This window comes from Chroicocephalus ridibundus, chromosome 12 (assembly GCF_963924245.1).
Source record: "Chroicocephalus ridibundus chromosome 12, bChrRid1.1, whole genome shotgun sequence".
Taxonomy (NCBI): Eukaryota; Metazoa; Chordata; class Aves; order Charadriiformes; family Laridae; genus Chroicocephalus; species Chroicocephalus ridibundus.
This window is the reverse complement of record NC_086295.1, coordinates 10,325,031-10,352,742: the sequence shown is the minus strand read 5'-3', so window position 1 is coordinate 10,352,742 and position 27,712 is coordinate 10,325,031. Positions and strand designations below refer to the sequence as shown.

At 38.9% G+C, this 27,712-nt stretch overlaps 1 protein-coding gene across 14 annotated transcripts in view; it reads right to left on the bottom strand.

Moving 5' to 3' along the window:
* SULF2 (sulfatase 2) overlaps positions 1-27,712 on the bottom strand; it is a 162,591-nt gene that overhangs the window by 57,410 nt on the left and 77,469 nt on the right. For 10 of the 14 annotated variants that reach the window (XM_063350492.1, XM_063350488.1, XM_063350502.1 and 7 more), the window contains one exon: positions 5,086-5,333. In XM_063350492.1, the coding sequence (XP_063206562.1) occupies positions 5,086-5,260 (175 nt within the window). In that variant the 5' untranslated portion in view covers positions 5,261-5,333. Of the gene's footprint in view, positions 1-5,085; positions 5,334-10,857; positions 11,058-11,357; positions 11,485-11,597; positions 11,801-11,828; positions 11,960-27,712 lie in introns of those variants that run through there. The other 4 variants (XM_063350499.1, XM_063350493.1, XM_063350500.1 and 1 more) reach the window with 4 other exon arrangements.

Sequence of the window (27,712 nt, the reverse complement as noted above, 5' to 3'; positions counted from 1 at the left end):
ATTGAGGTTGAATGAACGCCTGGAGATTATTTAGTCCAAACTCCTGCTCAAGCAGGGTCTGCTAGAGTTAGTTGTTCTGTAGATAGAATGTTCTTTTCCCTAATGTGAAGTATTAGCAGGTATTGATTTCGGTAGCTTTCACCGAAACGAAGTAAAGCCCTCATAATTTCCATAACCAGCCCACTGAGTCCTTTCTTTCTATCTTCTTTCTTTCTATCTATCCATCCACTTGATTCATTTTTATAACAGTGTTACCTAAAAGTCTCTAAATTTTCTTAGGCTTGGTTCTGCATTATCAGATTTTTAGATGACTACCTGGGACAGATAACACCACGCACTTTATAGCCATCATCTAAAACCAACCAAGCAAGCTTAGCTGGCAGGGACTTGAATGAATTAGGGTAACGGGAGTAAAAGTCTTTTTGCCAACAATTACCAAAAGCCACACTGCTGCCAAATGGCTGTTCTGTTTCCTATTTAAGAGAAGGCTTTGGACAAAGACTGGATCTTTATCCTAAACATCCACCTAACTAAATCTGGATACATATCACAGTTCTTTCCACACGCAGAGACACCAAGGATCAGAAGAAAAGACATTTAGTTTCCCTCATCTATCGGTGCCTGATAGTTAAAACTGCATCAGAGTGAGTTATACTTGACCTAGGAAGAATTTCCATTTTCCAAATAACTTGTAATGATACCTGTCATCAGCATGACCTTGCAAAGGAAAGCAATCCTTTCCATCACCAATCCTCCCTTCTTGTTACGAGCAGGGAAAGCCAATAGACAACATGGAGATGAAGATATGGGTTCATGCTGGAGTAGGGTTGGGGCTAACTTACCCAAGGTTGAGTTGAATTAATAGTTCAGCTTTAATCAATACATCCTGCAACCACCTGGCACAAATTGTATATAGTTTCTGTCAATAATGGGTTTAGGTTTCTTCTAAGCTCTTTAGGCAGAGATTTCATTATGAAATTGCAACTGTAAGTCGGTTTGATACAGGGCACATTGCTATAACCAGGAGTCAAAACCTAGAGGGAAAATGGTCATAAGCCACATACGAAATCTGACTCTCTGGCACCATGAAGGAAGGTTCATTGCTACTGTAGGTCATTTCACCTAAAAAATGCCATGGTATTAGTTCTCTTGAGATCATTTTGTTGGAGCGAATATTAAAAAGTTTTAAAAAAATGTTTCTGCATTTCTCAGGTTGGAGACCACCCCTGTCACATCACTTTGTGACAAGAACCAAGGCAGGTTACTGCACTCCCCCTTTAGAACTTGATAAAGTTCACATATTAAAAAGAAATTTCTGAAGAAATCAAGACTTTTTGCTTCCGTAACTGTGGGATAAGCATTAGCACTCAAAGGCACTAACACCACAGTTAACAATTATAACAGTCAATTATACATTATGTGAGCCTGAAAACTGCATCCGTTTCCTCTGTTGTCTTATGAGCCAGCCCAAGCATAAATAGGCGGAACGAAAGAATGTTTTGTCATCCCAATATTAAAATACAATTTAACAACCCCTTTAAATGACAGAGGCATCTGTGCATAAATAACAGTACATGTTAAGACTCCCCTTGGGGACAGTAACCTCCTTTAATAAAACTGCTGTAATGACAAGGGCCTATATATCAACAGTCTTTAATACAAAAACATATGATCTAATCTGCTTCCCCAGCTTGAGAACTAATACAGAGTGACAGATCACTGGAAGGTAAAAATCCAGCATACTCTTCTGTACAATCTTAAATAGGCCAGCTTTAAATATTTTAAACAGAATTAAGCCAGCCAACCAAAACTTATTTTCTTCAGCTTGCCTCCAATACAAACACAGAATTGTGAGAAAAAGTAGAAACTGATCTTTCTGTGGCAGAAGATTAGTTATGTGTTAATCAGCAACTAGAACCTCATCAAATCACCTTTTGAGTTGGAAAACCTTCTGGGGTTTCATTAGTGAATGTACCAAGGGTAGTCATGCTTTGAAGTGTCAATATTTAATTCAGAAAACGTTCTGCTACTTGTCTAAAATGCCTGATAATAAATAAAAATGATTTAGTTCAAGCTATTTAAAAAAAAATTATCCATTGGACTACTGTTAAAATACAAAAAGTTCAATCAATTTGATGCATTCAAGCTGCTTACTAAACAAAATGAAGCAAAACCTAGGTTGAAAATCCACTTGAAATTTGCGTGGTATCCAAAACTTTGCTTAGTCTGTCTTCACAGTTCACTTTAGGGACAAGGCTGATATTTTAACTAATATTAATGGTGAAAATATACCAGTTGTTTACAAAATAATATTGATTTTCTCATTAGTTGTGTTTTGTTGTCAGAGGTCATAATTTACAAGAGTTTTTGGGAGCTCCAGCTGTTGAAGAACTTGTATTAAGGCCCAAGTGACTTAGTCTACTCTGAAGCACAATTTACACAGCGGTATCCACACACAGGTAAGTTAACCGAACCCCAGAATGTTAATTAACTGTCCCCTAAAGCCTTCTATTTTTATCCTATTTGAAACTCATTAGGCACCCTTTTCACATCTTCATTTCCGTTTTTTTCCCCTCATATTTAATTGTAACGAAGCTCTAAGGCCCTAATCTCCATGTATGATACTAAGAAAAATTATCTTCCACGCCACTTCTGTAGTTTTTCAGAGGAAGTTGTGGGAACATACAAATCACCTTGCACTCAGATTTCTCTAACATGGCTGAAGTATCTTCTAAATAATCAGATCTTTCTCCAACTATGAACTAATGAAATAAGCTGGTTTGTTAAACCACGGCAATATGGTAGGAAAACCTGATTAAACTGGAGATGCTGAGTCCATCACACAGGGGACATCAGCATTATACTAACTTGGACTTAAATGGCTCTAATGGGGGAAAAAAAAAAGTCTTTCTTTCTAATTAATTCTTTCTCCTCATCAATATAGTCCTCTTCTTTATATTCTGCTTGTCAGTACAACTCTTTTGATTAGACAGTCAACTGAGTGTGTATGTTTCAGTAGTTCTTGGTGTTCTCATTTGTCTCCTCCCATTTGTATCCATTACAATTTACACTCGTTCTCCTTTGACCTGGATATTCTGCAACCTTTTCATCAGCCCCTCATCAGTCTTTCCTTTTTTCAATACAAGGCTGAGGTTTGGTCTCCCAAGTGAAACTCATGATTAACAGTAGTGCAAATTAAAAAAAAAAAAAAAAAAAGTTTTATTCCTTTTCTGAAATGATGCCATTGTCTTTCTGGTAAACTCCACCTGCTACTGGTACATTGTTAAATCTATCTTAAATTAGATAAAGGAAAGGCTGTTAAGAGCACCTGAGATTGTATTGTCTTCCCTTTTGCCTCAGAAGTAGCCACAAAAAAAAAAAAAAAACAACAATGAAAGCTACAACTGCCATCAGTTAAGAATATTCTTAGAAGCAGATGAAATCGTACTTATGCACAGCTTTGTCTACACTTTCATAGCTTCCAAGTTTTCCTTAGCTTTTATTTGTAATTCACATCTTGTTTTCATCTTTCTTAAATGCATTAACCACAATCCCCACAAATGGCAATTTTGATTAACTTGGACAGCTCACCAGACAATAGACAAGAATAAAAATTAATTCAAACAAATATTGGGTCTCACAAAGCCATTAGCAGCAAATGACGAATATCAAATCTCGGCTTCATCAAATGGATTTTCCTTAGTTAGATCCTAATTTGTGTGGACACATGCCCATTATGCTTGAAATTGGAAAGCATCAGATTATCAGAGAAGAGAAATATACTGCCCAAAGGACTTAGACAATTGCATCAGAAACAAGCAAGCCAGCATAAAACAGAAGATGATAAATTTTTTAGGACCACCTTCTGAGCCTGCAAGATAATGTACTTAGGTTCTTTTGGATATACATTATTGAAACTGCTTTATTTGTGATCCAAATAACCATTTAAAAAAAGAAAAAAGTGACAACAGCAACAACTCTTCTGATCCTACTAATTTAAATACATTGTATTTAGCGGGGTTACTGCCATAGCAGGCTTTCTTGCCACATCCGAGAAGAACGTGACACCCGTGATCCTGCAAACATGCAGTAATACTGATAAAAAGGAAGTATCTGTAAGAATACTGACATGTTGCTGTGATTAACTTTTCAGCTAGATGAGTAAGTGTATAAGTAATACAAGTTCATTAACTTTATTATTGTGTTCTTTTTCTTCTGTGAGGTCTGTTTTCCAATTTTTCCCATTCATTCTAGAAATTTGATGCAGTAACTGTCAAAAAACCCCACCAGACCACACATATACAACCTCTCATCTTTCAGATGATCCAGGCTTTATACTCACTTAAAAGCATATTTCTAATGCAAAATTATTAATGTAAACTGGTTCTTGTTAATCACTTCTCCTAACTACAGACATTTGGTAAATATAAGCTTGTGCAGGTAACAGAACAAAACCCAGACTCCGTCAGTTAATTCATTATTCCAAATCATTAGGCAAAGCATGTGTTTAATCTTCATCTCCTTTCTTCAACAATTAACATAGCGTTGAATAACACGGTAGAACCTTTTCATACTAAGTGATTTTGGTCAGTAATTAACTACGCATCTAAACGGACAACACCAGGAATAGTATGACTATGTTAGGTAACGTTTAAGTAATTAAAATTAAAATTGTACATGTAATGAATGTCTGCAATTACAGGAAAAAACTTGGGTAATTACATGGTGCAATAATCAGTTATGAATTTAAACCTACTGCTTTGGCACGTAGCTTCCCAGGTTATACTTGCAATTGCCAGGAGCATAGTTTAGGGGTGTAGATGAAGACAGATAGGCAGGAATCTCATGTTTCCACAGAAACAGGAAGTTTGATATTTTAAGTTGAGACTGACTTTTGCTGTCCTTGAATTGCAGGCAGACAGAAAGTATTTTCTACAGAAAGGCAGGTTTAAACTTTTGCTACTTGTTCTTCCTATCATTTTTCACACTGGAAAAAAGATAATTATTTTGAACGCAACCATCAAGCTTCAAGGAAAAGCAGTGCCATACTTGTTAGCTAAAATTCTCTTTATGTTGGGCTCTTACCAAGTTCTACATCCTGATCATCAGTAAGAACAAGGATGATGTTTGGGCGGATGTTTCTACGGTCTCTTTGAAATCTTCCCTTCAGACGCTGATTTAACAGGAAAGCTGAACTTCCATCCAACAGTGATAAAACCGCCATCACGAATAATCCAAGGACAATACTAGGCTGTGCCATATTGTGCTGATTTAGTGTTCTCTCTGAACAAGGTGAGTTAATGGCTTCTCTTTCTTTTTTGTTTGCAGGTCTCCTGTAAGGGAGAGGGAAACAAGTATTTATTTGTACCTTGACCCCTCTGCCCCGCCAAGGAACAGCAAGGTTCTCTCCAAAGAAGTAAAAAGCAATATACTTGAAATAATTTAACTCCTGAGAAAAAAAAAACAAACACAAAACAACAACAAAGCAACTGAATGTTTTTCTAGTGCCAGCTAGAAGCAGAAACATGAAAAATTCACAGTTCATAAGCTGTTACCAACGGAGGCAATGAAGCCTCAGCCCACGCCCAAATTCGGCAGCAAGTTCAAGGATTTAGCAGGTCATCAGACTCTTACTTTTGCTTTGATACATATAGAAGTCTTCTTCCTTAAGGTTCTGTGATGTTTTGAGATGGCATTTTTGTTTACTGCATCAAAAATGCAGATGTTGAAGGAAAAAACCCCTCTTCTATGAATATTTTTAAACAGGACAGTGGTAAAATTTACTGAGTTAACAACACATTTACACATTCATAGAGGATTCTCAGATAGAAGACTTGTTATACATTGATTTATCTTACACATTTCATTAGAGAGCAGAGCTGCCCAGATCTTGGAACTATGGTATGATACTGTTTGAAGTCTACTACAGCTTTGATGTTGGTGTGATATCCCTTCAGCATTTCTGTTGGTTTCCAAGATTTATTCTTTTTTAAAAATAGCATTATTATTAACGAACATGTTTGAAGGCCCACTACTGCAGAAGTTTGGGAATGGATGCACAAAAATGATTTGCGCTGCCTATGACTTCTCACCATCATAAAATACAATGTCCCAAAATTGACTTGTTTGCAAAACAGAGCACGTCTAACTGGTACTGCTACTGTTAATGAGCCAATAAAAAATTCTTAGCAATTCCTACAAGGAAATTCCCAATGAATGCTGAAGAATTTTTGAAATCACAGTTTTGCTCAGTGATCTTCTGGTATAAAGGGATTTTCTCTTGCTTTCAGAAATCAAAATAACAGTATGAAACTGTACTGAAAATATAAAGTACTAACTATTTCATCAGATCCAGTGATCAATGAGTCAGTTTTTGATTAATTCCCTACTTGCTGCCTGCCTTTTCCTGGACTGGTGCCAACGATCTCTTGTAATGCAGTGAAAAATCAATTAAAAATGACACAAGGGAGACTATCTGCTTTTTGTGAAGACCAGAAACGTCTGTGTAGAAAGAATGCAGCACAATGCGTTTTACCCAAAGAAATACATTGGCTATTCTGTCCCTAAAGCCACTTGGGAAAACAGTTTTTCCTCCAGCAGATTATTTCATAGCCACATTATTACTTCATCTCTGTCGGTGTCTGTTCTTTGAGATAAACTTTGATTAAGAAAGTTCTCATGCAATAGCAAAACCACTGGTCTGAAAAATTATACTCAGCTTCTATGCTTATTTAAAAAATGCATATTGAATTTTCATATAAGTCAACAGATACATAGCTATAGTATGATGCAATATTTATTAAGGCTGCTTTCCAAAAATGTATACTAATAGGGTTTTAAGGAATTGAAAGATCCTTCTTCCTTGCTAGTCTCTCCAGTGAGTTTCACAGGCAGGTGAAATTAACTTTTTTCATTAAAACTAAAAATTGATTTTAAATATCCTAGCACTTGTTCCAATGGGCAGGGAAAGAGAAAAGTCCAGCTTCCTAAAGTTACGGATACAGCATTAGTACCTCTGCTGCTGCTCAGAGATTTGCCAGGCTATAGCAGAAGGAACACCGACAAGTCCTATCAATTTTCATTCCTTGGACTCAGAATTCCATCTGCAGCAGTACAACTGGGAAGAATCATGTCAGATTCAATGTGTTGCTACTATCCAGAGTAGTCAAAAGCAGCTTGAGAGGCAAACCTGGATCTGTTTCAAAAGCCGGGGCGGGGGGGGGGGAAGTTAGTTGAGCAGACACATATTCTTGGACACTAGCTTTTTGCGGGAGGGAATAGAGAAATGGCTTCTGCTCTTCAGAAATGACTCCATATGTACTTCAATTTAAAAAAAAAAAACAAAACCAAAACCAAAACTGATTACACACAAACATTTTTCTGAAGGTCGAAAAGTTAATGTAGTTTTTTCCTTCTGCTCTATGCTAGCCAATAGCTTCTTGGAATATTAGCATTTGCTGACTTTTCTTGCAGCATTTAGAAGGCTGCCCTTTCTTGTTGTATTTGCTCATAACTACATTCGCTTTGGATTATTGTGCATGTAACAGTCTTCCTTGCATTTTTCTCACTTTTTTTTTTTTTAAACAAATGCATGGAAGTAACCTCATGACTTCACTGCCTCTCACCCCTCAGCCTGTCTTTTCCTCACAGTTTATTGCCCCTCACTCACTCCATTGTATCTAAAAATAGAAGCTGCCCCAGCTCAGAGAGCTGCTTATCTATCCATAAAATACTTAATGCATTTGGGGGTGTACATAAACTGCTATTCCACAGCTACTTTATCCACACTTGTATATTTATAGTTAAAAGAATTAGTTATCTCTGAGAGGATACTGCGGGTGGAAGAGAGAATTTCATGTCAAGTACAACAGGCATCTTCTACCAAACCTGTTATCTCTTTCTCAGCCCCCTCCTCAATGAAGATTTTTCAACTATTCTGGTGTGTTACGTTCCTATTATTATCAGGATAAGTACTGCTGGGAACCAACTCAAAGTATGTAATTACGTGCAAAACTCATACCAATAACTAGGTAAGAAAATTAAAGCAATTTTAGAAAATAACCCATTTCTTGAAGTACATATTCATAAAAGACAGGCATGCCACAACTAACAGCATATATGCAGTAAAATCTAAAAGCCAGCTTTAAATAGTTCTCAGAATAGCAACAGAAGAGTCTCTCGCCTGGATTGCCAGTGGTCAAATACAGATTGATTTTTTTAACCCCTAGTCTTCAGTGAACTTCAGGGAAGAAATATGACATAAAGTCTCTAATAACAGTTCTTTCCCTGTTTCTGTCAACAAGTTTAATCTGCAACTCATAGATAAAGCCAGAAGAGTTCCACAGCAGTGCCCCAATCAGCCTTCACTTTTAATATAGCACCCTCTCCAATGATGCATTTTGATCTGAGTGGTACAGATGGTCCACTGCTTTATGTGCCTCTGCAGGCCATCCTCCAATATTAAAGATGCTTAATCTGTAGTGGCTCTCAGGAGAATTAGGTGTGCCTCTTATTTTCTCCCAGATTACACATATGAACTTGACAGGTCTGGTCACTCCTGTTTTATATTTAGGAAAGTGCTATCAGAAATTTATGAAATGTTCTTCAGCTGGAGCGTCTAGCTGACCTTTATTAAGCCTATGAAACCTCGTAGCAGGCTGCTTTTGAGAAAGTCTGGTCCTCTTATTTTCTATGCTTTACGGTCGAGTTTAACAAGTCCCTGATTCCCTTCATAGCCTGAATTAGATACAGCTGCCTCTTTTTGTTCTTAACTCCTGTTAGTATGGGGAATGAGAATAAAGACAAACTTAATTCTCCTGTGTGGCAACACAGAACATTACACTATCTCTTCAACATTTATAATGTGACTTAAAGCCAGACTTCAGTACACTTATTCTATTTATAAGAGAACGGAGCCAAGTTCTGTTCCAAGCAGCATTTACACCAAGGAAAGTCTTCTTTATAATACTGCTGTCAGTAATTAATATCAGTTTTACTGCAGTAAAGGCAGGATGCACAGGGATGACCAGTGTCAGTTCTACCTCCAAGTGGTATTTTTAACACGTTTTTGATTAGTGTTACTTGCCGCAGGTGTAACAGGCGCTGTGTGCAAAACTAGTAACGGGCAGCGGCTTGCACACACTGGCACCCCCAACCTCGCTAACGCAAGTCCTAGCACAAATGTCCCATGCATAATCCCACTTCAACTTCACTGAAGTCAAATAATTCAGTTATTCCAATATAATCAAGAGTAGTATCTGACTCTTCCTGTAACAGAAAAGGTAGAAACATGTATCAAGTTAATTCTTGTATCAAGTACAGAAATTAATCCTGCTTTGAGCCTACTTCTAGAAAGCTGTTTCTAGTTATGTTTACATTAACTGATTTTTTTTTTAAATGAGCATACTGCAAAACAGTAAATACAGAATTGGTATGGCAAGTTCAACTTGCCCAGCAGCCACCACAGAAGATGGTAACAGCATGTAACCCACACAGTGGAACTGCAAAATAAGGGAAAACTGGTTAGCAAGAAACAATGCACACCTGCTCTGAATACGGCTGGAGCCAATACCAGGTGTATTATTTAAGCAGACTTAGGTGTGCCATTTGCCCAATGTTTAAATTCATTGAAATACATGGTGCTGGAGCCATTCCCTAGCAACCAACCCAATTAAAACCACTTTGCCAGCTAAATGGATTCAGCGGTGCTGCTGTTCTTTTAACTCTTGAGTCACTCCTATACACGCAGGTTTCGTTATAACTCCTTTTTCACTGAAGCTGTCAACCATCATTTGAAACCATTATATTTTGTTTGTAAGAGATAAACAGAGTTTTATATGTGGACTGGGAAGAATCTTGTTTGCAATCAAACAAGGTTCTCAGGGGAAGGCTGGTATCAACATTACTGCTGTAATCTAACAGCATGCTGTGCTTTCTTATAGTTTTACACTTTCTGATTTTTTTTCACCCGACAGACAAAAATTTAAGAGAAAGTACAAAATCAAACGCCCAGTGCGAAATGTGACTCTCAAAGATGACAGTTGTGCTGATTCACCTACACAATCTATGGATAAGTTATTTTTATTTGCAAGTATTTACCATTTCTTCAGAAGTCAGGAAAAGAGCTTCCAGACTTATTAGAGCACTTGATTACTATTCAGACATGTTCTTCTGACTCGCTTTGCTTATGCTGGTGGAACTGTACCAAAGTGAAATATTTATCACAGGGAAGCTTACTTGCATTACAGAATCTCTTTCCTATTCTGTAACTTTATTTTAAATAAAATTGAATCATAAGTTAGATAGCTTTCCCTAGGCCTTCATATTTTAAAAAGTATTTTAAACAGCACAGTATACTTTCCATGAATCCATACTATTCTTTCTGTTCACTGCTTGTGTGCTATTATTAGAGCTTCCCAGTGATACACACAAAATTAGTTAGTCCTCAGATAGGTTAAATTGCTGTTTGGATCCCCCAAATACACAATAATAAACACGCTTTTCTGCGCCATATGCAATGATAACCCACTAACAACTTGAAAGAGATTAAGAATCATTTCCCTATTATACTTATTATCTTCACATATTTATAAATAATAAAGATACATGGTCTTTGACTTTAAAGATAATTATATTAACTTGTATTAAGTACAGTAATAACCACAGACTTTCACTTCTGGAAACACCAGAAGGGAATGAATGCAAGTGAATTAACAGAAAAAGTAGGCAAGCACAGTTACCATTACACAGATACATTCTATCAAGTAAACAGAATTTTTTGTAGCCGCATACAGAAGAAAAATCACGCTGTGTATATACATAAGCAAACACATATAGACATTCAGATAGACACATTACCCGGATGCGCTGGGGAATCTGTTCAATGAGAAGCAAAGCGCTATGCCATCAGTTGTCTTTGGAAACTCTTTTCCGCACAGCCCCAGCCCGGCACGGTTGCCTCTCACCGACGGGGGGACACCGGCGAGGGGGCGGCAAGCACACGGCCCCTCCAGCACCCACCGCCCCGGGACCGTACCCTCTCCTCCCCCGCGTAGGGACAGGGGCGCGGCACGATGCCCCCCCGGCAGGATTAATTGGCAGCGAGCGCCCACCCCGCCGTGCCGGCAGCAGCCTCAAGGCCGGGAGGGCCGAAGGGCGGTGACGCTCCAGGGGAGCTCCCGCCGCACCAGACGGGGCTGAGAGCGGGGGCGCAGCCATCCCGACGGCAGGACCGGACCGGACCGGACCGCATTCCCTCTCCTCCAGCCTCCGCCGGTCCAGCCTCCTGCCTGCCCTCCCAGCCCCAAGCCCCTTTTTTTCTCGTAACACCTCGCTCAACTTCCGTCCCCGCCCGTTACCTATGCTGCAGGAGCGCGGCCAGACCTGCTCGCTGCCTGCTGCATTAGACCCTCCGCCCAGGCTCCCCGCTATGGCAGCCTGGCTCGGCCTCCGGCAGCCCCAGATCCGAGGGCACCGCCGCCCGGCCTCTCCCAGGCTCCGCGCCGTCCCCAGCCGGGGAGGAGGGCGGGAGGGAGGGCTCCAGACACCCCGTTCTTCCAGCGCTGCCTGCGCGGGCAGCGCCGCCGCCGCACACTCACCCGCGGAGCTGGCGCTCAGCCGCGCCGCGCCGGTGCTCTCACAGCCCGCCGGCAGAGCCCGGCGCCCGGCGGGGCGGAGAAGCGCATCCTCCGGCCGTGGGTCGGGCAGCGGCCGGAGCCCGTTTCCCGAACAAGCGTTTAGAGGAAGCGGCTCAGGCGGGTGCTGCTGCCCCCCCGCTTCTTCCTCCTCTCCCTTCTTCTCCTTTTCCCGTTTAAAAAAAGTTCATTTACCTCGAGGATCCTCCTCCCAGGATTGACGCAATGGCCCGGCAGCGCGCAGAGAGGAAACCTGTTCCACCAGCCCCCGGCTCATTCAAAGTCCGGCGGCAGCACCACGGGCTGCGGCTCTGCCCGCCCGGTGGGACGCGGCGGGGGTCCCGCTCCGCACCCCGGGGAAGCGGGGAGGCCGCAGAGGCAGCCCCCCTCCGAGGGGAAGGGGCCGAGGCTGAGCTGCCGCCGGGTGCACAAAGCCTTTATAAGCAAAGGGGACAGTCCATTGAGGGGTGGGGAGAGTGAATTAATTGCCCCTCATGTTTTACGCCCTTCTTGCCTCCTCGCGCTAGGCCAGGCAGGGCCCTCGCAGCTGAGCCCCCCCGCAGCGCTGCTGGGCGGAGGAGGGCGGGGGCAGACACCGAAGGGGGTAGGGGCTGCCTGGGGCCCTGCAGACACACCTGTGTAGGGGGAGGCTGATGACTTCTTCATGGGGTGGTAATGCAGACCCCAGTCCACTTGTGCAGTTGAAGTTAAAGGAGGCAATGTTCATCAGTAATTAAGGAAAGCTTAATCAAGTTCTTCTTTCAGCAGGTGCAGTCTATGCTACTTGGAACGCATTACAGCCTACTCCTGGAACTCATCAGTGTTTGGATAAATATCTAAATATGTACTATCTCCAGTGTATTCTGTAAGGACCTCTGAAATACGCATCTTTCAAAGATACTGGTACATTAAATGTTAAAAAAATACAAGAGTGTAACACTTTCTTCCAGCATTCCCATGCTGATAATGTCACACATGCAACACAGGTTACTGCAGAACTTCGCGACACTTATTACTACCCCTAATATCGAATTATCCATGGGGGAGACCATCGATCACAAATTCCAGTGTATCTGTAAGTTTTTATTTTGAATCTCTATATTTAAAATATGCATCAGAAAACATACATCTGAAAATAAAAAGAACTTTATGCCACTACTTTTATCATAAAATGATGCTACAGTGAAAGTGGTTTATGTGGTTGAAAACAGACAGGATATAGTTTTCCTCTGCAAGAACAACAATCAATGGAAGAGGAGGAGTAAGAAACAGACAGAAAAAGAAGATCCTATAATTCCCCTACTCAAGTCAAAATACGCACACAGCTGCAGAACCATGCAGAACCAAGAAATATGATGGTTCCTGAAAATGCTATAGGAAAATGACTAGATGCAGTTTTAAGGGAAAAAGCCAGAGCAGAAGAGACTCACATAAAGAACTATAGAGTTCTAGAAGTATTTTGAAAAGTAATGCAACATACATATATTAAAATACTCCTGTAACACCTATGATTTATTTGGATTTTTGCTTTCAAACAAGCATTGCCTCCAATGACCTAAGACAGACTTTGCTGGAGAATGCTAATCATCTTGAGCCTTTTTTCATTGTTGGCTGCACATAGACTGACCCTAAATTAGCAAAAATTGAAATGGCACAGTTCCTCCAAATACAAGTATGTCACTACCAAGGTACCAAGCACGCTCCTGGATGGACAGGAATAAACAATAGAAGTGAAGCACTTCATGTCAGTACAACTCCGTCCACACTAGGGGCTGCAACAGTATAACTGTATTGGTATAAATAAATTGCTCCCTGACAGAGCGTTGCACTAAGACAAAAGCTGTGTGTAAAACAGGAGCCACATCTTGCTAACATGTTGATAAAATTGTTATATTGCATTCTGAGATAACATTTGACCTTTTGCTAGCGACTTCCATCTCACAATAAAACAATTTGCAGACAATTAATTTTTACAACACACCTGTGAGCTACAATGTTCTGATTCTGCGCATTTTAGACATGAATTAGTGTCAGACAAGGCAGCCGAGTCACCCCGAGCCAAAGAGCCTTTCAGCAACAAGGCCAGGAAGAGACCCAGGAACCCAGCGTTCCTCTGTCCTAACCACAGGCCAACAGTTTGTCATCTGCAATACACAACCTCTACAAATGATCTCCAAAGGGACTGCAAACAGTTTCTACCAAACCAAAAGAAAATACAAAGTTTTCTACACAGTGCTACACATTTTACATTGGAGAAGGAAATGGGCAAGCTCACTGTTTAAAACAGAATTTTTCCAGACCATGGTAAATGGGATTTTCCCATTATAAGAAACACATGACCACTGTGAATTTTCATTAATATAAACTACAAGCAACAAAGATACTAAAACTAGTATTAGTGACATTAGTATTGCGATCTAAATTTGATTTAACATCACTGGAAAAATCTGTCGCAATAGATCACTCATTTCAACAAAAGGGTATATCCACCTCACAGGGAGTGCATGTAATTTCCATTAATGTTAATGGGAGTTATGCAAGTGCATTAAGAGGATAATATACCCCCTGGTCTGAGACAACCCTGCGAAGTGAAAGGTGCTTCCTCTTGAAGAGAATGGGGTTTCCATCTCATGCATTTCAAAAGAACTTGTTCTGGCACTGTTACAAAACAGGATGGATAACAACTATTATGCATACTTGGTGAGCAGTTTCCAAAGTTAAAGCAGTTTAGTGATTTCAGCTAGTTTTCCTATTGCCAAAAATTCAAGGGATATAGACGTATTTAAAACACTGTGGTTTATTTGAAGTCCAGGGCAACAAAATCATGTGAAATTACTGGTAAAACAAGGTCTGAAAGCCTACTGGTGCAATGGGGAAGGAACTTTTTAGTTATCTACTTTTTAAACAAAACAAACTCTTTTAATTCACTACCTGGAAAATGATTCCACTGATGTATATGGATCACCACAAATGATCAGGAGTTCAAAAGATAAAATGAGGAAGCAAGATCATTCCCTTTCAACTCCCACACCAGCGCTTTTTCGCTGTGCATCACCACCTCATTTTCAGATCTCTCTCACAGTATGCCATGGAACAGCTTGGAGTTATTTTACCATACCTCAAAACCAATGTTGCCTATTACCTAAACAATTTGTCTAAAAAAAACAACCAATCCCAGGATATACCCATTAAAATTAGGAGAAAACAGATGCACAGGGATTTCTTCAAATATCATCACATATCTCTCTGCATTGTTAGGCACATAAATCCCTCCAAAAATTTCACCTACAGGTTCTTACTTTCGAGTACTGGGGCATAGAAAAATATATTGAACAATGCATGTTGGGCTGTTAACTAGACTATGGATTTGCACGTAAAAGGGAGCCACTATGATCCAGCTGGCAGACAGTGGTGATCCACACCTGTTACCTTTTCTTGAGTTCTGAGACAACAGCTGAAACTGAAAGGTGTAACAAGCACTCCTGGGGAACTGTCCCCCGTAAGAGCACAATAGGAAGAGCAGCACGTCAGCGATACAGAGAAGCAACTTCTGGGAAATGAGAAGACAGTCAGGGAGAGTCCAAAGTCACAAAAAACAACACCCCAAAACCAGAAGATAAGTAACATGCTGTGCAAGGCATGTCTTTCACTGTTGCCAAATACATTGTTCTTTCAGAGCTCAAATATTGTTCTTTTCTCACGTTACGTGAAATAGAAAAGAAAGGCCGGCTTTCACATTTTTATATACTTCAGTCAATGCCTTCCAACTCTTCTTCAGACTGGCTAATCTTTATCATTATAACTACTCATCATGTGTAAACCTCTCAAACCATTAGTCATTTTGATTTCTCCTCTCTACTTTCATATTTTTTAATGCTCTGAGCCATCTTTACAGACCCAGAAATAAAGCCAGCAATATAATACCAGTCTGATCTCACTTGCTTTTCCTCAGTGTAATTTATTACAGTAATCAATCCAGAGTTATACTAATTAAACTGGTCAGAGACCTTATGGCAGTATAGAGTTTAATTTTTTACTTCTTTATACAACTGCATTTCAGTTGCATAAAATGTGGAAATACTGCTTCAGCAGCAAACCAGAATGCTATTAGGAAGGCACAAACAGCACAATACGCTCCACTCCTTGAGCCCTCACATGGCACGCATTTTATATCACAGACTCCAGCTCAATATGATTTTGTGGACAATTGCTCCAGTCTTATCTTTTCTATAAATATGCAATCACGTTATGGGAGAAAATGGTTTATATGTTTGAGGTACTATGAAAATGGAAAAGGGGAACAGAGCCAAGAAAAGCAAACGAGAAGGAAAAAATTCACCTCACTTGATTGATCCAAATGCTAAGCAAAGAAATGCATTATACTCTTCAGTGGGAAAAGAAAGATTAAGTGTAGTATACTGTATGAATTTAGTTACAACTATGAGTTTACAATGTGTCAGGACAATATAATTCTAGTTTAAGATTAATCAAATGAATTTTGATCACAACTGACAACAGTGGATGCAAGTTACTTAGAGAAATACTGAAGCAGCAAAGACGATGGGGAAGTTGTCAAAGTAACACCCCAGTGCACTGAGAGAAGTGATAGCTTATCTATTTGGACAACAGACTCAAAACAAATCTTTCCTGGAAAGCCAAACAAATCCATAAGAAAACACCACTAGAATGATTCTGAAGTTCACATACAGAATTAATATGCATGTTCTGAGCATTAATATTATTAATAAGGCTCAAAGATGCATCTGAAGATCTATACAGTGGATGTAAATTTAATGAATTGTTGTTCTTCACACAGTCCATATAAAAAAGAAAAGAGAACAGTAGTGAAAAATGCACACCTCCTTTTTGCCCATTTATAAATTACCCTTAGAACAGCTGCTTGTAAGCCAGCAATGATTTAATAATTTATTTCAATAAAATTTTTTTCTTTTCATAAAGAATTCAGGGTTGGGATTTTTTTGACATCCTGATCCAATTTTCCCTTGTAGGCTTTGAACACATTTTAGTATGGTGCTCAGACTGCCTCCTGTTCTGATACCTGGATGTTGAAAATGTATGGATAGGGAGTAATGGGACAATAATCTACTGAACACATCACTCAACTAATGATTAGTTGCAATCTCTGCACAAGTTGGTATGTGATGCAAAACGTGAAAGACTTATATTCACTTTTAGTAAAACTTTTCTTAGAGAAGTCAATAGCCATTGCCCTTATTTAAATAACATTTCCTAAGAAAGTAGTAAAGTATGTAATGATGAAATACTCTGTGCCTATCTAAAAAACACCTATCCTCTGGATTTGAAATTATTAGAGCAGAAAAATGTATAATCAACTGATAGAGGATAGATAGAACAGGAGGCCTCACCTTAACGTAACACTACAATGTCCACTCTTTTCTGTGGCTCACTGTGCATTTAGTGTTAGTCAAGGATCTATCCGCGTGACCACACTATCTCCATCTATCTCCAGTAAAGCACTCCTGGCACCCTGAATGGTCACCTTCATCTCCTGCCTCTGAATAGCTCCCAAATTGGAGCAGGTACCCACTGTATGTTATTATCCTGGTTTCAGTTGGGATAGGGTCCATTTTCTTCCTAGTAGCTGCTGTGTTTTGGATTTAGTATGAGAATAATGTTGACAACACATATTGTTTTAGTAGTTGCTAAGTTATGTTTACAGTAAGTCGAGGACTTTTTCAGCTTCCCATAGAAGCCGAGAGGGAGCACAGACAGGACAAGGTGGCCAAAGGGATATTCCATACCATCAACATCATGCTCAGCTGGGGGGAGTGAGTCAACAGCTGCGTGGCCCTAGTTGCTGGCCAGGGTCAAACCACGACAGTTATGTACTCTTTGCCATATAAATGTTTAGTTTATGGTTTTTATGTTCGGGTGAATTCGCTGCATCTACAGCAGAAGTACTTTCACTTACAAAGACCTATTCTGTAGGCACTAAGTCCAAAGGGATGCAACTGGACTTCACCTCCATTAGAAAAGCTACAGCTCACTGTTTACTTACTCTGCTTTTCATTATGTCTTCTAATCATTACTGTTTAGTAGGCCTCCTTCTCTACCTCAAATACTTTTGATAATAATACAGGTATCTGGATCTGTCTGAATATTCATATGTTCTAAGTTGGACTTCAAATGCATAATTTTAAAAAATATTAGCAGAACAAATTACACAATTGCCAGGGTTTCACACACACAAAGGCGGCTAAGTCATTTTCTTCTTCAGTTCTCTCAATAGCACGAGGGAGGCAAAGCTTCTGGTAGGATGTGATACCTGTTATTAGATCAACTGCTACACATGGGAGGGAACAGACATGCCCTCAGGCATATCAAGCACTACTTCTTCAGGTCTGAAATAGAAGCAGCAATCTTCAAAGTTAAACTGCTCAGAGTTTAACTAATGTGTTAATCAATCCATCTGAAAGAAAAGTAGCTCATATCTCTGATATAGGAAGGCTTTCTAACAAATAAAGAGGAGACACAGCTTGAACTGTTAAAACAAAGAAGTAACTCATCCCCTGAAAAACAGACTTATTACTGGGGTGGGGATACAGGAGAAATCAGAAGAGAGGTTAAGAAAATTACAATGCCTATAAAACCAGCATGTCTAACAAGTCTATCATTTTTACCTTTTAACAGAGTCATGAATTTTAATATTGAGGCTTATCATTTGAAGGTGCTTTGTAGATGTCCCTTGAGGGTCAGGACTGATTCGTCAGAGACAGAGCAGTTACTTTATGAGAAGTGTTCACCTACCAGTTATCGGCATCTCTCACTTACTGATCAACCGCAAGGACCTTGGGGGTTTCCTGACTCCCTTTCTTTAAGGTCATTTTGTTATACAGGTTATTTCCTCTGGGGACTACAGAGATGTATCAGCAAGTAGATATGCAGTTTTGATAGTGTTATGGTAGCTCAGTACAGGTAACGTGCAGTCATTTGCAAGATTTAATGCATACGTTAAGTGTTCTTAAAATATAATTTATTATATCGTAAAAAAGTTTTCAATTAGAAATCAACAGTTTCAATTTTTTTCCCTAGGTCCCAAGGGCAGAGATTATTTATACAACGTCTAAAGGACACTAAAGCCATCCAAATGCTTTCTACTTCATTCAAGATGAGAAAAATACTGAAACAGAAACATGTCCCATCCCTGCTAAAGAATGCTTTACTTTCATTTCCAGAAAGTTAGAAACAGAGTTGCATCTACACTTGATCTTTAGTCTCACCTCCCTACCTTCATAGTTTATAATCTCCTATAAGGAAGTGACAAGATTCACGTGTGCAAGAAAACCTAGCCCATGACTACAATACTATACTGTTAACAGCCACTGGCTCAGTGATGTCGGAAATGGACCCTGCAATGCCGTTTCTTCCTCTTCTCATCTTTGGTGTTAAATTTTTTTAATACATCCATATAAATAGATCTGATTTTTGTTCATCTTTCAAAGATTTCAGGATGATTATAGAGTTGTCTGAAGTGCTAAAAATAAGCCTTCAGCTACTGTCTGTGTTCAGTCCTGTGCAATTAGATTCTTCTTTCATATTTTATATAACAAGATAAGAGATTCCAATTCTGTAATCTGACTAGCATCCTGGTCTTCTACCTAATTATCTTAGTTTCAACCTTTTATTTTCTATCACATAAGTACCCTTTTTAGGCGATTTATATCTATGTTTTCTTCATGCGTATGGCGTATTACAAGATCCAACTGAGCTCCTTTGCTATTCAATACCATCACTTTGAGTTATTATTTGTAATCATAATTTCTCTTTCCATTTGAGAAAAATACTTAGCTCTATGTCATTTTCTCTAGATTCACAAGCAGCATCCACTCTATTTGCCATTTAAAAAACCCCTAACTCATCACCGTTGTAGGAGCAAAGCTGGCTGCAGCTATATTTGGCAAAGAACAAATTGAGCCTGATTGGTCCCTCTAAACATCATTTTGATTCTTTATTTTTTTTATTTTTAAACATCACAGCTGCCCTTTCTGGCTTCAAATACGTATTATTTCTGATTTCAATCATTCCTTGAAACTTATGTCTGATCCTGAATTCAGAGAGAACTTTATTACTAACTTTAGCAGAAGCACAGTTTATATTTCTATCACTGCAAAGCTTCTTCATTACCAGTGAGCAACAAATTGCAGGTCAGATATCTGACATATAGTGAGTCTCATTTACACACTTAAAATGGAGTGAATTGATTTTTCAGAAGTGGTTAGCACTCATGGGAAACAGTCTGGAAAAATTATGTAGCTTTCCTTATGTCCTGAAATTGTAGCTGAAAAATCCCAATGTTTGTCAATGCAACCTTTTTATTTGTACTTTATTTGACTTTATGTTATTTGCATACCTCATCACACTCATGGTTGATTATAGTAATAACTCAAGAAACTTTCTAGTCCCAAAGTATAGCAGAGATCAACTACCTCCCCCTGCCAAATAAGAGTGTCTGACATGAAAAAGATTACCTGAGTGTATTTCTTTAGAAATTTAAGAGATTATTTTTCAAGATAGGACCGGATGCTCTTAGTTGGAAAAAGCTCTTACCATACACTGAAAAGTTGACATGTAAACTGTAGATACAGAACAATTAGTTAAAATCAGATTTTAAACTCAAAATCTGTTCTTGCAGATTTGGCTCTTAGGTTTTTCTGACTAAAACCAGGCAGTATCAGCAAAAAGCTCCTGGAGGTACCTATCAAGTCATCACAGAGATTTTTAGTAATAACAGTGGTAAAACCAAAAAATTTAACTGCTATCCTTCAAGTATGAATGACAGTAAAGCGCCTATCAATATTTATAGCTCAATATTAAAATGTTTTTAATTTTGTTTACTAGCAATGAAATAGGTCAAGACAAACTTCAGACTTAGTAATTTCCAGCTGAATGGATTTTAAAAAGGACAGAATCTTTTGTGAAGTGGAATGTTTTATCCGAAGAGTTCTGGCTATAGTAGTATGTATGTCATTTCCTACCCACCAGCAGATTTTTGTCTTGCATATTTCTAAATGCACACACACTCACACACCAAATTTTGTTCTGGCTTGCATCAGCTTAATACAAAGTAACTGAAATAGCCTAGTATATTTTACCAAGAAGAAAGTATTTTAAATGAACAACAACACAAAAAAAAAAATATTTCACCAAAAGCACCGTGACACACTTGCTAAATGAGAATCTATTCAACACTCACAGTTTTATGATTAAAACCTCTAAAATGCCTTGGGCAATTTTAATTTTTAAAAAAAAAACTATCCTGGGCATAAAATTCTTGCAAAACATGGTGGTTACAATATCCAAGGTACGGAAAAAGGAGAAACATATGCAAATAATAACCCAGTCTCAGGCTCATCAAGTCAAAATCAAAATGAGTTATATCAGGTAGCACCTGTTTAGAATGTTTGCTTTCAAATGCTGCATGAATTAGTAGATATTTGAAACTTAAAGCAGTGTATCATCTGCCAGAAGGAAGCTGATAACACTTCAAATGCTAACAGCAGTGGAAAACACGTTAATTTTTTATGGGCAGTAATATCTCTTACAATAAAAAAAATAATCTCTTAATATCTCTTAAAAACCATCTTTATTTGAACCATATTAAAACTGAATGATAAGAAGTTAGAAGTAGTATTTCATCTCCTTGTCCAGATCTTTTAAGATATTGTTTATGCCCTACAAAGAGACTATGAAAGACTTTTCACTATCAATTGGGATAAAGTGTTATCTCAAAAAATAATGTGTTTAGTTTCACTTATTTTTTAATGTAGCTATATATCTACTCTATTAAAATTCAAAACAGTCAAAAGGAAAAGCACCCAAAAAAATCTTTCAAAATACAGGAATACTTCTGTTTAAAAATAATATGTGCAAAGAAAAAAAGACAGCATTTTGAAAGTCTTCTTAGATCTCAGTTAGTAATTTGTCAAAACCAGCCTGAAGAGCAGAAAGATGAATGATATATATTCATTTGACATATTCAGATGCAATTTTTAAAGACAAAAATGTTAAGGTTGGAAACCTGCTCCTCCCAGCTAACTCCTCCTCCTACTCCTCCCCCCACCCGATAATTCCCCTTTCTTATCCCACTGCTATAGATACGCCTAAAATAAACCCTTGGATCTGAACTCCAGACAGACAAGGGCCAAAATTTGTAGCTTGCAGCTTTTCCTAAAACTCAAGGCAATTCCATACCCACCCACCCTCACCCCCCCAAAAAAAAGTTCCCAATTGGAATTCAAGTCACTAAGGTTAGTATTGTTCTAGAGCTCTTTTGGTTTGGTGGTTTTTTGATTTTTTTTTTCCTACTATGAGGTATGAGTTTTTGATCATGAATTTTAGTTTAGAACAATGTTTTTGGGCTGAGCCGCTTCCTTTGCAGCTCAGGGTAAATTCAGCCTGTATCTGCACATATCAATCATCCAGATTGATGAATGCTGGATGAATGCTGGTACTTTAAAAGAAATTCTGCAGAGAGAAACAACAGGAAAGCTATTCCAGAGTTACTATTGCAGACTGCCAGATCTCAGTATGAGGTGGGAATAGCCAGCCACTTCCCACAGTATTTGATCTTTTGCAACCCCTAAGCCTGCCCTTTGCCTGACACTGCAGAACACTAAGATGAGATCTGCATCAGGACATTACATTATCATATGGCAGTGTAGTTCAGATCTGAGGCCACTTTGTGTTACGTTAAACTTTACTTTTGGCTTTTTCTAGATGAAAATATGAGTTATAATTCTGTTAGATTTTTAGCTTAACTGGTTTTGTGTATCTTACATTCTCTAATAGTAACTTGACTTCTTACCTACTGCTTTTCATAATTAGATCTCAAAGAGGCTTATGAATCAGATATGGAATATTTGTTACATTGATTGAGAAACTGAGCTGTAGAAAGTTAAAATGACTTACTCAAGGTCAATTCAACAGGTCAGTGATCCATCTAGGAACAGACATCCTGGGCTCCAAAACACTGTTCTATTTGCTATCACTTTCCTACTTGAAGCCCATGGACCCCTGAGGCTCCGCACATTAAATCTCTAAGGCTACATAATATGCAATCACTTGGTTTGCTTATGATAGTTTCTACACCTGCATCAGAACATTTCAACCATCCTGTGCTAACAGCTCTCCTTGATACTCCAGCACATGGATGGGCTTTCAGATTAGTGTTGCCAACCAAGGTGTCAGACAATTATGCTCTGAACCGTCACCCACTTAGATAACTGGAGCAATAATGCAGGGCTCTAGGCAATACGCATTCAAATAATGCTACTACGGAGTGAGCATATGAGAACTGCCCTGTACTCTGGAGAAGCCTCCAGAGCAAACGAGGTACCTACACGTGGGCAGGTACATCTGGTGAGTGTCAACTAAGGAATGCTCCAGCACTTACTGCAGTGGGCAATATGCACATAAGTTTCTGAGGTGTAGGGTGAGGCAGAGGAAGGGAGACAGGGAGAAGAACAAGGGGAATGGTGGGGTACAGCATCCGAGGCAATAACAACCTTTCCATGCAAGACACAGACCTATACACTGACTGGTGTTAAATTTGAAACAGAAACTCCTTAACGCAACCTTAGTAAAGCAGTTTATACTTTCCGTATCTGGTATTCTGGGCTGTCTGAAGACTTGGATAGACAGATCTATATTGATGACACAATGCTCAAGTGCTCAATCGCTCAACAGCCATGAAGTAAACAGAACAGGAAGTTTCAAAGAATAAATAAATAACTAGGATTCTGATATAATCACATAACTTCAGGTACTTATAACTTATCCCAGTCCTGTCCAGTTTGTGAGGAAAAAAAAAAAGGCAAGTAGGAAAATATCAATGTATTTATGATGGAAAGTCACGATTCAGTATCTTGCTACAACAGGCAGACTGTTTACTTTGATCCCCTAAGGATCTGTACTGGTTTTGTCTGGGATAGAGTTAATTTTCTTCAGAGTAGCTAATATGGTGCTATGTTTTAGATTTCCGTCAAAAAGAAGTGTTGACAACACGCTGATGTTTTATTTATGGCTGAGCAGCGCTTACACAGCATCAAGGCCTTTTCTGCTCCTCACACCGCCCCACCAGCGAGTAGGCCGGGGGTGCACAAGAAGCTGTGGCGGGGGACACAACCAGGAATGGCTGACCCCAACCGACCAAAGGGACATTCCATACCATATGATGTCACGCTCAGCATTAAAAAGGTGGGGGAAGGAGGAGGAAGAGAGGACATTCAGAGTTATGGCATTTGTCTTCCCAGGTAACTGTTACGTGTGGGAATGGCTTTCCTGGAAATGGCTAAAAACCTGCCTGCCGATGGGAAGTAGTGAATGAATTCCTCATTTTGCTTTGCTGATGCATGTAACTTTGCTTTACCTATTAAACTGTCTTTATCTCAACCCAAGAGTTTTTGCACTTTTACCCTCCCATTCTCTCCTCCATCCCACTGCGGGGAGTGAGCAAGCGGCTGCGTGGGGCTTAGCTGCCTACCGGGGTTACCCATACCAGGATCACAGGCACGCAGCGCAAGAACAAAAAAGATGGAAAAAAATTTGCAGATGAGTACTCAAGATCCAGAACAAAATACCATGTTCCAACTGAGTCCCTTTCATCAGTCCTTAACTGATGCCTCTGCTGTAAGAGATCTTAAGAGACTAAAATGTTTTTTAAAACTTAAGCATAATGCAGATTTGTCTGTTACAGAATTGATAACAAACAATGGTGATAACTCACAGCATTTGCATAGCTTTACCAGTTTGTACTTAACAACAAACTGCCTTGAGGATGCTGACACATATGCCTCGTGCACACTCTTCAAATCATTGAGACTCCGCTGCCGCTAACAGCATCTCAAGTTAGAAAGCACCGCTCATCAGTTTTTACTCTGTGATCAAATTTGAACATCAGAAAAACCTCAAGGGCTTGTTTTGACTTTTGAAAACATTCTTAGGCTAGAACCTTTTTCTTCAAGCAGCACATCTTTTCTTTCATTCCCTCCTCAACTGCCTCTGCAAGTTCTAATTTTCCATACACATTCCCAGTTGTGAGCATGTCACTGACAAATCTAGACGTAAAAGTCACATGTTGAGTGATAGAAAACTCCTTGCTGCTGGAATCAAATTAAAAGAAAAAAATTCTACTGAATTTTAGGATGGCCTGAATGGATCAAACCAATAAAAAAAGGGCTGACTTTAAACTATTCTGCTAGTTCAGACATGTTTAAAAACGTTGTTGGATTAACTTCATCCCAAGAGACTTTGTGCTAGATCAGGTATCATTTCTCCTCCCATAGTTCACCAGAATAAATCATGAGCTTGGTTCAATCTGGCAAAAAGACAGATCTAAATCTAGTTTATACTTCCAGATAATCCAGTAGTGCACAGATCTAATCTTAATGATCACAAATACAATCTGCAAATGTTATTCTCCTTGCTTTAAAACAGAGCTAGGGAGTGGGAGTGTTAACATTTGCTTATCAGACATAAACACAAGGCAAAGGGATTGAAAGTATCTATTTAATACGCTGTGTTACAAAGCAGTAGCTCCTTAGACCTTTAACAACAATAATCTCATAGAAAGTCTTCTCAAAAACTTTATAGCAGATATTTCTCTTCCTTCTGTTTGCAATGTGCTGATTTTAACCTCTCACTGTCTGACAAAAATGAATTCAGGGAAAAGTTCATTAGATCTGCCCCAGTGTCTAGAACAGTGATGAACTAAGGTAACTTAGAAGCTTAAGTTTCTTAGTAGCTTGATCAGTTTAATGGAAAGGAGCAATTAAATACTGTGGTAAATAGTTATAGCATGGATATAGATATGATTAACTGAAGTTGGATTTGTAAGCCTTATGTTGTCGAGCTGCTTTTGATTTTACTTAAGATACACATCAGTCCCTGACTGTCCCCTTTCCATGTCAGCTCTGTGTTATCTCAGTGCTTTTCCCCATACCACTTTCACTGAAATAAAGAATATCATACGAATGGTCCAACTGCAGTGGTCTGAGGCAGTGTACATGAAATTGTAGTTTATGTTTAGCAGCACTTATGTAAGATTAGAATAACCAACCTATTTAATTTTTACAAACTTATTGCATTTAAAAAGTCTTACAGGTCATTCTACATCTGTGTTTATGTGATGATGAATCCTTCCGCAATTTAAGCATTGAAGTATTTTGTCCCCATTCTGACACATTATCATAAAGTCTAAGGATTACAGTAAGGATGGCTATTCCTAGGGGCATAATATTAGCTGCATATGAGATTGATGTTGGTAGCTACAACGAAGCATAATACCACTATCTCTGCTATAACAGGGCATTAGAAGTTCTCTTGCTGACCTACAGCTCTAAAAATAAATGCTGAGTGCCTCAAATAGCTTTGCAGCAGTTCCTAAGTTAAAAAGATTGAACTACAACTATCAAATTAAATACAACATTGTAAATTCTTCAAGTACAATTAAAATGGGCATGATTTGAAGCTTGCATTTTCACATACTTTCGTAAATACGAATACTCAGACAATGCTGCAATTCAATATTGAACGCACATATGAAGCTACGTCACAAACATAGGTAACACTCAGGTCTCGTACTACTTGACCTCAATGAAGAAATGGTTTTCAAAAATTTGCACAAAACTCCCATGCATTTAGCTACTATTAAATTTTAGTAACTCCATAAATCAACAGTGATGCACCCTCAAAAGCTTGTAAATACTCTCCAGCTTTATTTCAGCTTTATTAATGCTTCTCTGACTTAGTAATACACATGGGAACAGTCTTACCACAACTTACCACAAAGGCCAAGCAGATTATTAAGTAACTAATTCTGGGGAACTGGATGAAGTCTGAGTGGGTGCCTCAGTGAGCATCTTCAAGCAGGAAGACATGTGCTTGTTTATTATGATTTCAAATTATTGCTTCAGATGTTTATGACAACAAAAGGCACCTTGTTCTTCCAGTATTCCTTGAATTCATTTAGGATACAATCAGAAGTAGCAGAAAGTAACCAGCAAATATGAGAAACATTAACAGTAACACAAAGTAATTTTCAAAGTTGATAACCACTAGTAATACACAGAATGGATAAAAGTCAAACCGTTTTCATCTCCCTGTCTGAAAGCTTCATTAAAAATTAGACTTGCCAGGTGTAAAATATTTCATACCACTATAACGTGCACTGCCATTCAGCTCACACTTTACCTCGCCACATCTGCATTCCCGTAATTCAGAAACTCTTTGGGATGCAGCAGTGTGACTACCTGGTACTGGACCCTTTCCTTTAGTTGGTCAATAGGCAGTGGGAAAACAACATGTTCTAACACTGAAGGCAAGAAACTGCATCAGGAAAACCAGGCTAGAAAAAGAAATAAATATTCCTAGACAGAGGAGTCAACTAGACCTAGATAAGTAAATATTCCTAGAAAGAAGAGACAACTAGAGCTAGATAAGTAGGTAGAGACAGTAGTTAGTAGTCTGAGTTTCCTCCCTCCAGTTAACCACCCTCCTTAATTCAGTCAACTGAAATAATATGTGTCATTAAAGATTTTCTGTGATAGGAAGAGGTTAGGAAAATAGACATCACACACTCAATATGTTTTTAGACTACATAGAATGCACTTAAAAGAAAATGAATGGAATATTAAAATATCATCTTAGTTTACATCTGCCTATGTTGTTGCCAATACTTCTTCATAAACTTCACACACAGCAGGAAACACTCATAAAATCTTCTCCACTCACCTGATGTGATCTTGACAATGGAACAGTATTACATAGTGGCATCTAAATGGAGACTTACCATGTTCGGTTGTCAGCAAAGTTGGTAAAGAAGCAGTACCATAGATCAGAAGTAAGATGCAGTATCTTTATCAATAGTTTCAGGGCAAACAGAAAAAAAAAAAAAACGAGGCAAAAATTTGGAGTCTCAAAATTCTAAAGCCCTGGTCCCCAGCAAAGCAGTATAAGGATATAAAGAAAAATGGACAGTGGAGACTAATCTGAGGCTTTCAAGTTTGACAATTTCAAACTCATTCTCAGAAATTACACAG